Consider the following 14,442-nt stretch of genomic DNA (forward strand, 5'->3'; position numbering starts at 1 on the left):
ATGTCGGGATACCCAGAGGTGCTTGCGTTGCGTGGCTTGTATGATGCGAGGAACGAGGGGAGAATTAAAGGGAAAGCGATGAACTACTTGAACTCGGATCTGCCTGGAAGGGGAAATACCAATGTGGCTGAGAGCGGGGGAGCTTTTCTCGGAGCCTGCTGTCGACCATAAACACCATCCGTCATTTCCTTCGCGATCGGGCTACTCTTCGCTTTCTTTTCCTGTCCTATTGTCCTTCCAGGCCGTTCTCCATGTGCGTTTTCTCGTGGGCGTTCTGGCTCGAATTCCTTTTTGTTTCCCTTTCTAGTAATGAGCACTCGTGCCGGGGGAAAATACGTCAAGTTTCCTCGATGCTCCTCCGGATCTCTCTTTATTTTTTTTCTTCCATCGCCAGCCTGCGGCGCGTCTTGCGGAGAGTACCCGGGCTGATGACAAAGGACGCCGGCACGGCGGGTCCGGCAAAGCGACCTTTGATGAAGATTGCGAGGGCTTGGATGAATGGGCTTAGACGCTGTGGGAAGAGGAGCGGTGGCGGGTGGCTTTACCTTCTGCTTCTTTGACGCTCTTTCTAATTTGTTGCGAGGGCGGCCTTTGTTTGAACGATATCATGTACGATAATCCCAATGTATTGCCGAGTTCGTAATGGAAGGATGCACAGCAGATACGTCATGCGCATGGTCGGAAAGTGAGCGGCTGCAGGCATCCGCAGAGGCGCTGGCGCCTGCAGGGCATGCACACGCGCCAGCCGAGCCCGTCTGTCAAGAGAATGCCGGATCTGCAGGCAAAGGTGCTTGAGGTCACGCACCCGCGCGGGATGCATTGCGTGCCGTGGGCCTGAGTCACGCCTCCCGCTGCATCACGTCGCCGAGCTAGCTCCCCCAGCTCCCCCGACCACCGGAGACGTACAACTCACACACTTCCACTGCTCTCGCCTCCCATACGCTTTTCACCTCATCCTTTCTCACATCTCGGCTTTGCTTTTTTTTCCTGCGGCGTTTCCGGCTCCACATCGTTCCTGTCCTTACCAGCACGAAGCTCCTCCCCGCCTCTATCTGGCTGCGTCCCTTATCGGCCGTCGTCCCCAACCGTCCTCGACCCCGATCTTCCCGCGCCCCCCGACCAAGCTCGGTCCCGCACGGCACCATGTCGTCCTCGATCGCCATTCCGAAGCGCAAGAAGAGCAGTGGGGCGGGCAACAGCGTCGACAGTCCGGAGAGTAGCTCCTCGCTCTCCTCGTCCGTGCTGGGCCGCTCGCCTGTCGTCTCGCCTTCCACGTCCGCGCCCTCACACCACCACCAGTACCGCTCCGAGCGCCGCCAAAGCCTGCTGAGTGAGTAGAAGCAGCCTGTCCTCGCTCTGCCGCAGCAGAAGCATTGCCGTCCCGCAATTTCCCACCGCAACGCCACCGCAAACCACACATTGCAGGGATGGTGGGCGGTTGCGGGACAAAGAAGCACAGCAGGCTTACAAGGCGCCGGCAGGCTCGTCCATCTCCAAGTCTGAGCACACGGTCATCAATGTCGGGCATCCGGATGCGCCGCGGCTGGTAAGCAGCGCAATTCCCCGGGCGTCCTCGCATCTGCGCTTTGGCAGCTCGAGACTCGCTAACCCGACGCCGGCGAACCAGATTACCTGCGTCAGGTCATCGCAAGGCTTCGATTGGAACCAAGGTACGTGGAACGAATGTGTGCCAGGCAACGGTTTGCCGCATCATTCCCAGCCTCGTCGCCCCGCTTTGCCTGCTGGTGCCTAGACTAATTGAGGCGTGTCCAGACATCTTTCTGCCCTCCTACGCCGATTACGAGTCTTCAGAGCTCGAGCGCCGCCAGGACCCCGTCCAGGACATCATTCTCACAGATGAGGAGGTCGCTTCCATGTTCCCGTCCTCGTCGTAAACGCCTCTCATCGCCTTGGCGCATACTTATGATCTATCACCGCCAACTTTTCCCCTTTTTGTAAACAACCACGATGCAAGCATGGACACAACGGCGCACATATCTTTATTTCTCCTTCCCTTTTCAATTGGGACGGGGCGGCGCAAGGCAGACGATCGGCCGGCCGCCGACCCGATGGATCCTTGCGTGCAAGTGGACACTGCATGCGAGGGTTTCAGCCCTGCCGCGAGCTTTAGGCTACTTCGCCCCGTCTCGAAATTGCTTTATTTATTTTTTTTTTGGTTCGCTGGCTGATTTAGTCGTGCGAAAGACGAGTTAACCAGGTAACATAGCGACGGGTACTTTTCTCTTCTTTTTTCCCCTTATAACTGGGCGTTGGTTACAAACGGCGTCTGTTGTTGGAGTACGACGGGTCGGATTTGGTAGGTACCGGCGTCAACATCTCCGCTAGCATCGTCGTGAATGGTAGATAGTTGTTCTTCTCTCATGCAGAAATTTAAAGAATTGGAAAAATATGTGTGCTCGTAACGAAATGTTACCTCAGGAACAGTACATATGTTGGACGTGTGCGTGGGTGGTCCTCACACTCTTGCGGCTGAATGACTTTATGTGGGTGATCACATTGGTATTTTGCGATGTTGTCTCATGCAAAAGAGGGGTCTGGAACGGGCTGAGAACGAGCCCGCAGCGGTCAAGCTGTAGTATGACGGTCCAGTCACCCCGCCGAGAGGTGTGACACGTCTGGAGGCGCAGCCCTTATCCTTATCGGCTGTGCCCTAATCTCCAATCGTCGGTCATGCGGGCGCCCGAGCGGGACCCGGACACCTACGGGCAGCAACGGGTCCAGGCCTCCCGCTCCCGCACCGCGTCGTCCCACCAAAAAGTCCAAACAACAACACCGCTTGCTCGCGCCTCGTTTCTTCAGCCCTATACGAATGCTTGCGGGAATTTCTGACGCGCGCATTCGCCCAAACGTCAGTCCAGACCAATCCGAACAACGCGATCTTTACGCAGAGAGGCTACTCGCCCCAAGGCCCACCTTCCTCGTGCCCAACTGCGAAGCCCACGCGCACCAGCACGCGCGCGCGTCTCTCACTCTCTCACCGACCCTCCCTCGCTTTCCGCCCAAAATAACCGTCGCGCTGCCGCAAGATCCGCTTTACCTCTTCCGCGCACCTCCGCCATTGGCTTGGGCCGGATCGCCCCCGGCTACGTCCGTTTCTGGAAGCCGGTAAACAAAAGCAGCAGACACGTTCGTCGCTTGCTCGCGTGACGAGACTTTCTCGGGAGAGTTTGCGCTCACTGATCACCCCTCCTTCCGCCGCATCGCTCCACCTTTTCCCGTCACACGGACGCAAAAGCGGGCGCTGGAGAGCCACAGTTTGCGGCGGCGGTGATCGAGCATTGTCGGAATTGTCAAAGGGAGGTGCGGAATACAGACGTGCCGATGGACTCGACACACCGCCGGGTCGAGCTGCAGTCGGCGGCGGACTTGACCTACCTGATGGCCAACGCCAAGCGCGCCGCGCGCGCAAAGATTGACTTGCACTTGCCGCCGTCGGCGGCGCCAGAGGGCGGCGAGGACGTGCTGAGAAGGCGGGTGGAGGAATTGGTAGACGAGTACATCAAAAACGTATTCGCTAGCGCAAGGCATGGCATCAGCGTCAACGGCGTGGCGGCTGGCGAGGTGGAGGAGGAGGTCACAGAAGGTATACACACTCACCGCCGCCCGAAATGTCGGCTCAGCCGCCTGTTCCTGAACTAATGTGGTCTTGGAATAGAATTCGAGCCCATCGATACCCGTCTCGTGGACAAGATCCGCGCGCTCGAGGCGCAGAAGGAATCGCTCACCGAGAAAGTCGCGGACCTGCGCCGCGAGGCACCCAAGAAGGCGGCCGGCGCGTACGAAGCCGCATACTTGATGGAGGCGCAGAAGGCGGCGCGTCTGGCCCGCGAAAGGGAAGAGGCTGCGGTTCGCGCCGCAGCGGATGAGACGAGACTAGATGCCGGCGACATGCGTCGGTGGGACGACGTGCGGCAGATGTGGGAGAGGGGCACCCAGAGCCTCGTGGACCTGAAGGATGCGCTGCCAGAGACGGCGGCGCGATTGAAGCGGGCGGAGACGGTGGCGCAGCACCTGGAGGGCAAGTCATGAGTGGAGAGGTGGCAGTGCATAAACATGGCGTTTGGGGGCGTTTTTTTTTTCTATTCCGTTTAACTTTAGGGCTTGCTAGCTCTGGACACCGCTGTGACGCTGTTGGTGGGGAACGATACTTTTAGAATCCGTAATTTGACGCCGTAGGGCTCCGACCCGATGCCCACCACCACACGATACTCGCGATTAGGACCGTGCCGTTTGGATGTGCATCGCGCAATCGATTCACTGGGCCGTGCTGTCTATTGGCTGGGATATCGAATAAAGACGTTCAATGGGCGAGTCACGTGCGAGAAGAATGTTGGCAGCTCAAATTCCATTCATTTCGCCTTCTGAAGGCGGAGCTACTTTTCAAGGTACCAGCAGATATCGTCAAACCGTGATATCGACCCTTCTCGACGCGTGAGGCGAGCGAGACGCTTACTTGGACTCGTCGAAGACGTAGGTGAGGTGGCACTTGCCGCAGTACTGGCGGTTGTGCATGGCAGCCATGAAGACACCGGCACCGCACTGTTGGATGGTCAGCGCCGAGCGCATCGTCGAGGGGGGTTTGAATGTTACTGACCTGCTCCTGGGGGCACTCCCTCCTGAGGCGCTCGATCTTGCCGTCGCCGTCGACCTTGTAGTACTTGAGGACGGCGAGCTTGGTCTTCTTCCTCTTGTGCTTGATCTTCTTGGGGGTGGTGTAGACCTTCTTCTTCCTCTTCTTAGCACCACCACGCAGGCGGAGCACGAGGTGAAGGGTGGACTCCTTCTGGATGTTGTAGTCCGAGAGGGTACGGCCATCCTCGAGCTGCTTGCCAGCGAAGATCAGACGCTGCTGGTCCGGGGGGATGCCCTCCTTGTCTGTTCGTCATCGTCAGCGAACGCGCTCGATGGAAGAATTTTCTTTTCAGATGCCGACTCACCCTGGATCTTGCTCTTGACATTATCAATGGTGTCGGACGACTCCACCTCAAGGGTGATAGTCTTGCCCGTGAGGGTCTTGACGAAGATCTGCATGGCGACCTGCGATGTGAGGGTCAGTATGCGCGGGCGCGGACGGCGGCGGCGGAGGGGGTGGGCGCACCTAGACAACTGTTGGTTGCAGATGTCCTCCTCAGTCGATGTGCAATGTCAAGAAGTTGAGCGCGGCGCGGCTGAAATTGGGCTCTGTGGGTTAGCCGAGCGCCCTTAGTCAGCGGCGGCGCGAATCGGCCCCGCGTCGCTCCGGCAGCCAACACGACAGGGATACCCCCGCTCGGCAGGGCTCAGCTGGGCGCGACCTGGCAGCCTGGGCCGTATCCCAGGTGGTTTCACGTCATTGGCGATGCATATATCGGTTACCCGGACAGCTATCGACCTGTTGTGTTTGGGCTGACGCCTGACGCGCCTCACATCCTCCACATCACACATCCTCCGCGATCATCTACAAATACTGCAAATCCTCATAAACAATCCTCTCTATACACACTTCTTGCCTCTCCGCGAGGGCGCCACCAACCCCAAGCCAACACAGCCCACCTCAGCGGCACAGCGCGACCTACCGTTTCTGCACGACGCTGAGGCTGACGCGCCTGCCTGCATCTGCAGCCTGAGCAGAATCAATATATCCCATCGTATCATCTGAGGAAGTCGCGAGAAATCCGCTAGCCCGGCGAGCGCGGCTTGCACTGCGCGAGGTAAGTGCCCAGTTCCAAGGCAGACGCGCTGGAGTGACGTCGGCGCGTTTGCTGGCGCGTTCTATGATGCTGACCTCACCGCTTCACCTCCAGTACCGGAACCACGGAGAATCCACCGGCCAAAAACAAAAGTCTTCGACAAACCGCCCTCATCCGGACTCGACCTGCATCATTCGTCATGCTGTCCACTCCGTCGAACTCGAGCATCCAGCAGCGGCGCGCAATGCACCGTCGCCAGAACTCGACACCGACTATGTTCGAGGCGCCGCAGATGCGTCCTCTGCCTGCGACCATTCAACGGCACCACGCGCACCGAAGGGGAATGAGCTTGGACCAGAAGCCTCACCTTCTGTCCCCGTTCCCGGCCCGGATGCCCACTAACGAGCCGCAGCCTTCGCAGGGCGACAGTCAGGTAAGTATTGCTAACGTAGGACAAGACCAACAACAGCATACAATGCAAGCAGCGCAGCAGCAGAGCATGGCTCAGCCGGGCCACCACCACTACCAGCAATTTGCAAACCTTCCTCCCCTTCAGACCTCCTTCCCTCCTCAGGCGCAGCCTCAATCATCCTCTCACCCTCACCACCCCTCTGTGCAGCAGCTCAAGGAGCTCGAACAGCACATCCGGGCCGTTTACGGGGCGCACGCCCAGGTCAAGGTCAGCATCGTGCCCAGCCCCGTCCCATCATCGCAGCGCAACTCGCCAATGGTGCCGCCGCCGATGGACCACCTCGACCTCGCACCCATGCCGTCGAGCTTCAGCGACGCATGCGAGATCACCCTGCAGCCTCCGCCTGAGGACCAGGGCTTCGCCATCAACTTCAACAGCCACCACGAGAGCGACAACGGCTATGAGTCGTCGTTCTACTCGTCGGACGCCATCTCGCCCGGCTGCTCGCCTACCGCCTCACCGCGGCCGAGATCGATCGGCTCGTTCCAGCACCAAGGGCACCTCGCTCCTGCACCGCCTCACCTGTCGCTGTCGCGGCGGCCTTCTCTTCTTCACAACATGTCGCGCAGCTCGACCGACATGGACGGCTACCTCTCATCCTCGCCCACCAAGGCTCCTCTTTCGCCGCGCGCCATGTCCATCGCGGATCTCAACCTCGACGCCACGATCGAGGAGACGGGCATCTCGCCCGAAGAGGTGCAGGCCTACATCAGCGAGCAAGACCCCTCGACCCACCGCTGGACTTGCCTGTTCCCAGAGTGCGGTAAGACGTTCGGTCGCCGCGAGAACATCAGGTCACATGTTCAGACCCACCTGGGTGACCGTCAGTATAAGTGCAACCACTGCGGCAAGTGCTTCGTCCGCCAGCACGATCTGAAGCGCCACGCCAAGATCCACACCGGCGACAAGCCCTACAAGTGCCCTTGCGGCGCTGGCTTCGCCCGCCAGGACGCCCTCACCCGCCACCGCCAGCGCGGCATGTGCGACGGCGCTTTCCCTGGCGCGGTGAAGAAGTCTGCCCGTCGCGGCCGTCCGAGGAAGAATCGTCCTGAGATGGCCGAACGTCTCGACAAGGCCAACAGAACCCGCCAGGCACAGGCCGATCCTTACGGCTCGTCGTCCTCATCCGGTCCCTCCCCTGGTTCTTCTGGGTACTCTCCGGTTGCAAACATCAACGAGTACGACTCGTCCCACTTTACCAACCTGCAGTCTCTGCAGACGTCAGACTCGCAGTCGTCGTCCTTCAGGTGCGTTGTCTTCCTTCCTGTTCGTTTAGCTCTCGTCACTGACAATCAGATAGCATGTCCACCAGCTCTTCCAGCCCGTTGGAGGACAAAGAAGAAGACCCCAAGGAGACTGAAAACGTTGAGAACAACGATGATGACAACGTCGACGATGACGACGCCCTCAACGAACTCGAGCAAGACGAGGATGATTTCTTCCTCACGCAAGCGTTCGAGGGTGTCGCCACGCCGCCCCAATCGCCTTCGCCGGTGCCTGCTGATGTGAACGTGCTGCGCATCCCGAAGGGTAACAAGAACGGTCAGAAGAAGCGCACCGTCTCCGGCCGCACTGTCTCTGCCGCGTACAGCACGCCCCCGACTTCGCCCGTCATGGGTAGCAAGTCCGTCTTGGACAAGACGGACGACTTGAACTTTGACGATGACTTCGACGGTCTTCCGCCCAGCTCGTTCGACTCGACCAGCAACATATGGAACCCTTTCGGGAATGATCCATTCGGCAACGAGCTCATGATCAATACCTCGGGCTCGACCCAAGACGACTTTTCGTTCTTGGACAACATGAGCTGAGGCGACGGAAGACCGGCGACGCCGCCGGTACTCGAATAAGTCAACGTCGTGCCATTGAGGCCCAGCAGGGCTTCGTGACGACGTGACGAACGGCAACGAAGTTTCTTTTCAGTCGGCCGTGTAAGAAAGCGATTCGAGGTAGCGACTTTGTTCAAACGGAAACGGCGTTGCAGGGTACTCTTCTTTTGGGAAACTCGGGCGGTGGAGCTGGCGGTTTTTTTTTTTTTCTGTTTGGACAACTGCTGCAAGTATAGATCGACAGTTTGCGTTTTCCTTTTGCTCTTTTCTTTGTACTCTCCTTTGTACTGGGCGGCTTGTCGGGGTTATTGGCTGGACGTTCTCTTCTTGACCCGGGGTTGGGCTTTATTGGAGCGGCGATACCTTTTTTATATTATCCTTACTGTCGTTACAGCTTCGTGGGGGATAAGCTGGTCAAAGCAATGTTCTGAGAGAATAGCAAGGAGAAGTGATATAGTGAAATGAGAAATAGTACCAAACCCCAAGACAGAGACTGAAGGTGAACGAGTGTGAGATACGAAAACGAATTCATACCGGTGAGTTACGAAATTGTGCGGACGTTGCCGTGCCGTCATGGCTTTTCGACGCACGGCTTGATCTCCTTCGTATTGCGCGCGCGCGGCATGCGTGCGGTCCGTCCTGCTGGCAAAACTGCTGGCCGATTGGCGATGGACGGTCTCCTTATGATTGCGGGAACGGACGTGAGTGCAATAGCGGAAGTGTTATATGGGATCAACAACAACGAGCGAAAAAGACGCATCACCATCAAAATGAAAGGGCGACTCGTCTGGTCTTGTATTATATGGGCGCTGGGTGCGGGCACCCAGCCTTCCCAACCCCCTCTGTTCCGCCTCCCGATCAAATTGCAGCTTGCTTTCCAGCCGCCGCGAACGGTCAGCGGCGAGCGTGCCCGATGCGTCGCTCGTTGGGCGGATCATCTCCAGTCGCCACCACACATCCCCCTATCTCACTGGCTCTGATCCTGCTTTCGCTGGAGAAGATCACAGACCGCTCGCGACACACGCGGCGCATGGGCGCCCTCGCCCGCGATCAAAGTCCACATTCTGGAAGATGATTGGGAGTTCGGACGAATCGCCGCGCAGTGCGCGCGGGACGGGACAAGCCAGAGGGTGCGGTGGGAAGGGAGAGGAGGAGGTTAAGGGAGAGGGGCTCACAATCGGTCCCACGGCCGGACTCTCGGGTCTCTTTCCTCCCTCCGCTTTTGCGTTCACGCAACCGGAAGCGCCCAAAGCTTCTTTTCTGCCCTCGACATCGTCATCGTCATCAAAAAAATCATCCGTGCCTCGTTTGACTTGGCCGTTGGTGGTAGCCAAAGCTCCTCGCCTGACGGCGATTGTAGATATACCTCACCCGACCGGCAATTCTTGCAGGGAAAAAAAAATCGAGATGACGGCGAGACGTTCCTGACGCGTGGTGGTTGTGATGCAGACGTCATCCCTGCGCCTTCCTGTGCTCTCCCTTCCCCATTCCGCTCCGAGCGGACCCTGATGAGCCAGCAAGCGTCAATTGCCGTTCCCTCGAGTCACGATTCGCGGCCCACTCGTCCAGCGAGAAAGACAAAACCCGTGGGTGCGGGTGTGAGGATCGGCGCTATGTGGCCAATGTTCAATCATTTCTGTCGAGCACACTCCCTTGGCGGCAGGTGTTCAGGGTCCCGAACACGGCCCCTACACGCGGCGCGCCACGAAAGAATGGGAACCGCACGCGCGCCGCCGCTCCACTCTCGAACGAACTGCAAGGAGCTCACAGACCCCGGCGGTACATGGCTGCCGACGCGGAGATCGGGAGAGGGGCGCGCGGGATACGTTGCGTGAGTCGAGCGTCCGGGCACCCCTACGTGCCGGTTTCAAATGGGCATGCTTTCCGAGTGGTCGAATGGTTCTACTACATCCAGGAACGAGACACGAGCATCTCGCACAGTCGAGGCACCCGAGACAGAGGAGCGACCTGGGGCGCTTGCTGGACTGAAGGAGCCCTGAGCGGTGTGCGAAAAGTGGACAGCAAACACGCGAGTTCTCTTTCGGTCGTTGCCAGGTTGCTAGGGCGGCGCCGACAACAAGTTCGTTGGCGGCTGCAGCTGGGTTTTGGACCGGTGACCCGCTTGTCGCTTTCGCAGCTGTTGTGGGTTAGCAAGGCCGGTGGGGGGTGGATCATACGACAAGCGCTGGTCAGCTTGTTGGCGGCCAACATCGATTGCTCGTCAATCAACCTGAGGATGGCGAGTTTGCCTGAGGCAGGCTCCATTGCATGGTTCCCGTCGTCTCGCGCCATGTCCAGCCGTGTGGATGAAACGGCAGTTGATGCACGCAGCCGCGCCATCAACCAGAGGCGGGAAGCGCAGCAGGGCCAACCAGCGGCAGCGACATGCGGGGAGGCAACGGCAGGCGAAACAACTGCGGCGGTGCAGGAGACGCAAGACGCAAGGGACCTCGCCTGCTGGCCAACGGAGGACAGGCGGACGCGTTGGGCCCCGAGTGACAGGACACCGCCGTTAACTCCGCCTCCTCCAACAGTAATCAGCGCGGGGGGCCAAGCCGCGCGCAGCTGTGGCTGACGGGCGGAGGGCGGACTTTCGGCGCATGAAAGAGCGATCAGCAGGCCTTCGAGATTGGTGGGCGCTGCTCGGCTCCGGAAGCACGCAGCATCCGCAGAGCGAGCACGGGAAAGTCGGCCGGGGCGCTGCGGGAGCGCAAGGAAAGGCGTGCGCTGCAGGGCGCCAAGCGAGTGGTGATTGACGGGCGAAAAGCCTCCTGGAGGCGCGCGAAAAGAAGCCTTGCCAGCGCCGAGGGAGCTGCGAGCCCGGGGCAGGGCGCTTAAGCTCTCGAGCACGCCGCCCCATTGGCTTGTGCCCGCGCGATAAGATTTTTCCCGTTCGCTCCGCCAGCCCAATGGTTCCGCAGCAGCCGGTGGAACGACGACGACGACTCGGCCGCTCGGCCTCGGGCGGCTGGGACTGATGATTTTTTCTCGCATCCGCACGTTGCACGGATGGTGTGGTGGACGTGGGGCGTGGCTGGCCGCGCGTGGGCCGGCCATCGCACAACGGACTAGAGAGCCCTGCCGCAAGATTGCGGCGCAAGATGAGAGTTGGTTTACGAGTACGGCGGACTGGTCCTCTCGCACGCTGTTCCCTGCGACAATCCCCTACACAGCTGTTCGCCGTGGCTGGCCCCCGAACGCCGTTAGGCCGAAACCACCGCGAGCGGATAGCGCTGAGGTCATCTCACAGCACCGTACCTTGCAATAATGGCCTGTGTAAGCGTCATGCTGCCGGCCAAGACCCGCCATGCTGGCCAGCCTCGCTTCACATGCCGCCCGCCCAAACGCGCGTGGAAACGCAGCAGAAACCGCGCGCGCTGGACGCGGTGGGCCTGGCGTGCAGCAATCGCCCGGGGACGGGCACGGGCGGCGCTGGGCGCAGGCGGTTAGTCGCGTGTGCAGCAGCTTGGGGCGCAATTTTAATCTCTGTGCTCTGCGCCCGGACGCACCGGGAGCTAGCTAGCGCGGCTGCCTCACGCACTTACTCAGCCCATCTCCTTCATAACATCACCGCCGCCCCGATCTTTGTGCGCGCCAGACCAGGCCTCACGCTCCTCTTCTCCTCCACGCCCGCCGCCCGCCCTCGCATGCGCCCGACGACCGCACAGTAACAACCTCCCCATCTCCCCGCTGTTCCGGACCGCCGCCGCGCAGCAGGAGCAAGCCCGAGCGCTCCCGTCTCTCTTCCGCCCTTCGCACCTCGCCAGACTGCTCAATCCGGCACCATGCACACCCGTATGCCGTCCTATCAGGACTACTTGCCGCGCAAGGCCATGATCCCCGCATGGCGGCCCTCGCTGCCCGTGCTCGTGCCTCACAAGGTCCGCAGAAAGTGGCGCGCGACCAAATCCAAGATCCGCAGCAGACAGTCGCCCACCTCGGTCGTCGCCTCGCTCGAGACGTCGCTGTCGCCCTCGGACACGCTGCGTTCGCTGCGTGCCCACCAGTGGTCCCACTATGACGCTCAGTACCTCTTTCTGGTCATTGTCGGCATCTTCGCCCTGTCCGTCATCGAGGAGCCCGGCCCCATCTTCAAGACGTTTGTGGCCTCGCTGCTGATGGGCTCCATGATCATCCCGGCGACGAGGCAATTCTTCCTGCCCTTCCTGCCCGCCATCACCTGGCTGGTCCTGTTCTACTCGTGCCAGTAAGCAGCAACCCGGTCCCCATTGGCCGCCAGAGCGAGAACTGACCGTCTTCTGCTAGATTCATTTCCGGCGAGTACCGCCCGCCCATTTGGGTGCGCGTCCTTCCAGCGCTCGAGAACATCATGTACGGCGCGAACCTCAGCAACATTCTCTCGGCACACAAGCACGTGGTTCTGGATGTGCTGGCGTGGATTCCCTACGGAATTACCCATTTCGGTTCTCCGTTCGTGTGCTCCGCCGTCATGTTCATCTTCGGCCCGCCCGGCGCGCTGCCCGTCTACGCCCGCTCGTTCGGGTACATGAACCTGACGGGTGTCATCATCCAGCTATGCTTCCCGTGCTCTCCGCCTTGGTATGAGAACATCTACGGCCTCGCCCCCGCAAATTACGGAATGCCCGGCAGCCCAGCTGGTCTGGCAGCCATCGACAAGCTCCTTGGTCTGGACCTCTACACCTCCGCCTTCACCGCTTCCCCCATGGTTTTCGGCGCGTTCCCGTCACTGCACTCGGGCTGGGCCACGATTCACGCGCTCTTCCTGACCTACGTCTTCCCCAAGATGTGGCCCGTTTTCACCGCGTACGTCATGTGGCTGTGGTGGTCGACCATGTACCTGTCGCACCACTACGCCGTTGACCTCGTCGGTGGCAGTCTGCGTAAGTTTGAAAGCATTTTTCTTCTTCTGCCGCATTTGTCGACGGCTGTGGCTAATGACGATCGTACAGTTGCCGGTGCCATCTTCTTCGTCGCAAAGCAAAAGTTCCTCCCTCGCGTGCAGTCCGATAAGACCACTAGGTGGGACTATGACTTCACCGAGCTTGGCGAGTCGCAGGAATACGGCCACGTCATGACGCATTTCTACGAGGAGTTCCACCCCACCTCGGACAGCGACGAGTGGACGATCGGCTCCTCGTCCTCCATCTCTTCGGGCACCAGGAGCCCCTCGAACGGACCCCGCAGCCCTATTGATTCTGAAGGCTGGGAAGGCGACACCCTCGCCTCGGCCTCGGACCACGAGCGTGAATATCGGTAAAAGACGGTTTCTGGAAGGCCGTCACGGCTGTCATCCATTCCTGAGACTTGACTGCATACTTTTTGCCCGGAGCACACAAACACCACTGTAATCACGACGATGCTCGCGCGGGCTCACGCCAGCCCACTCATGCCTCTTATGACCATTGCATGGACGGAGTTTATCCTGCATTTTGCGCGCTGCGGCCTTTGTCACACCGCGATTTTGTTTCTTGCGACCAGACGCCGGTCCGACTCGGATGTCGCCACTGTTTTTCGTCGTTTCGGCGACAGGAGCGAGCCGAGGCGTGATCGGGTCGCAACCGCGCCTCATTTCCCTGCACGCAGCCACACTAAGCCACAATACGTTACGATCGAGTGCGACAACGCCGGCCGCGCGTCCGCGTTGCGCAGTAAGGCTGACACGGGAAACACGGTGCCAAAGTTCGCCTTACGCCTTTTTCACGGAGACCCTGATAGACCACCCGCACTGACTTCGAATCATTCGCGCGCGGCGTTATCAACGAAAGGGCAAACTATACTACTTTAATGAGGGTTTACAAGCATTTGTTCGGTTCAGAGAGAGAAGAGCGATATACCCCATTCCGGTCGCTTACCTAAAAAACTTGTAGATATAGCTTCATTCGCTTCTTCACATTCTTCTCCACACTCGCTGCCTGCCCGTTACGGTGACCGAGGGTACGGCAAGCGCATTTATGCGCTCTTATAACGACGACTTGGGTTGTTCATGCGGACGGAATACAGATCTTGGAAGAAATCAGAAAACGCAAATGGGGTGCTTGGGGATATAGGGCTTTTCTCGGCTGACTCTCCACCACTTTGTCGTTTTCTGTTTTACGTGCGGGGTCAGAGAGGTGTCCCGCACCGCGGAGGAATTATTAATGATGGGGTACGGGGAGAAGACATGCGCTCTGCTGCAGCGCGTCCGTTGTAATAAATACGTAATACTTAATCCTGCCTGAGGCTCAACCTTGTCATCCCGGTGATTGCGAGTTGTTTATTGTGACACGCAAATACATCCCTCGCAGGCTCAGATGTTCCAGTTTTCTCCTGTCGAAGCTCAAGCACACAATAGCATCTTTCTGCATCGTACCATGAAATCCACTAACGGGATAAGCATGTGTGAACGTGTGACAGTGTCAAGGATTAGTTTCAGGAGCGTATGTGGTGTTTACCCGCAGATGGCACTTATGCAGAGCAGAAAGCTTATTCG

At 59.2% G+C, this 14,442-nt stretch overlaps 5 protein-coding genes across 5 annotated transcripts; 4 read left to right on the forward strand and 1 right to left on the reverse strand.

Moving 5' to 3' along the window:
• Positions 1–1,143: 1,143 nt before the first annotated feature.
• Positions 1,144–1,895, forward strand: LTHEOB_942 (uncharacterized protein; the record flags this gene model as incomplete). The annotated part of the gene is made up of 4 exons (XM_035519006.1): positions 1,144–1,330; positions 1,482–1,546; positions 1,628–1,670; positions 1,774–1,895. 4 exons carry the CDS (start codon positions 1,144–1,146, stop codon positions 1,893–1,895), a joined length of 417 nt encoding a protein of 138 aa, XP_035369701.1.
• A 1,447-nt stretch (positions 1,896–3,342) lies between these two features.
• LTHEOB_943 (Kinetochore protein Mis14) lies at positions 3,343–4,050 on the forward strand (the record flags this gene model as incomplete). The annotated part of the gene is made up of 2 exons (XM_035519017.1): positions 3,343–3,604; positions 3,677–4,050. 2 exons carry the CDS (start codon positions 3,343–3,345, stop codon positions 4,048–4,050), a joined length of 636 nt encoding a protein of 211 aa, XP_035369702.1.
• Positions 4,051–4,470: 420 nt separating this feature from the next.
• On the reverse strand, positions 4,471–5,052 carry LTHEOB_944 (Ubiquitin-40s ribosomal protein s31 fusion protein; the record flags this gene model as incomplete). The annotated part of the gene is made up of 3 exons (XM_035519028.1): positions 4,471–4,560; positions 4,616–4,896; positions 4,959–5,052. The coding sequence occupies 3 exons, from the start codon at positions 5,050–5,052 to the stop codon at positions 4,471–4,473; spliced, it is 465 nt and encodes a 154-aa protein (XP_035369703.1).
• A 1,113-nt stretch (positions 5,053–6,165) lies between these two features.
• LTHEOB_945 (C2H2 Transcription Factor) lies at positions 6,166–7,973 on the forward strand (the record flags this gene model as incomplete). Its single annotated transcript, XM_035519039.1, has 2 exons — positions 6,166–7,409; positions 7,463–7,973. The coding sequence occupies 2 exons, from the start codon at positions 6,166–6,168 to the stop codon at positions 7,971–7,973; spliced, it is 1,755 nt and encodes a 584-aa protein (XP_035369704.1).
• A 3,815-nt stretch (positions 7,974–11,788) lies between these two features.
• On the forward strand, positions 11,789–13,230 carry LTHEOB_946 (Aureobasidin resistance protein aur1; the record flags this gene model as incomplete). Its single annotated transcript, XM_035519050.1, has 3 exons — positions 11,789–12,198; positions 12,258–12,853; positions 12,923–13,230. 3 exons carry the CDS (start codon positions 11,789–11,791, stop codon positions 13,228–13,230), a joined length of 1,314 nt encoding a protein of 437 aa, XP_035369705.1.
• Positions 13,231–14,442: the final 1,212 nt, after the last annotated feature.

Source organism: Lasiodiplodia theobromae (assembly GCF_012971845.1).
Source record: "Lasiodiplodia theobromae strain AM2As chromosome Unknown scaffold_2, whole genome shotgun sequence".
NCBI classification, from domain to species: Eukaryota; Fungi; Ascomycota; class Dothideomycetes; order Botryosphaeriales; family Botryosphaeriaceae; genus Lasiodiplodia; species Lasiodiplodia theobromae.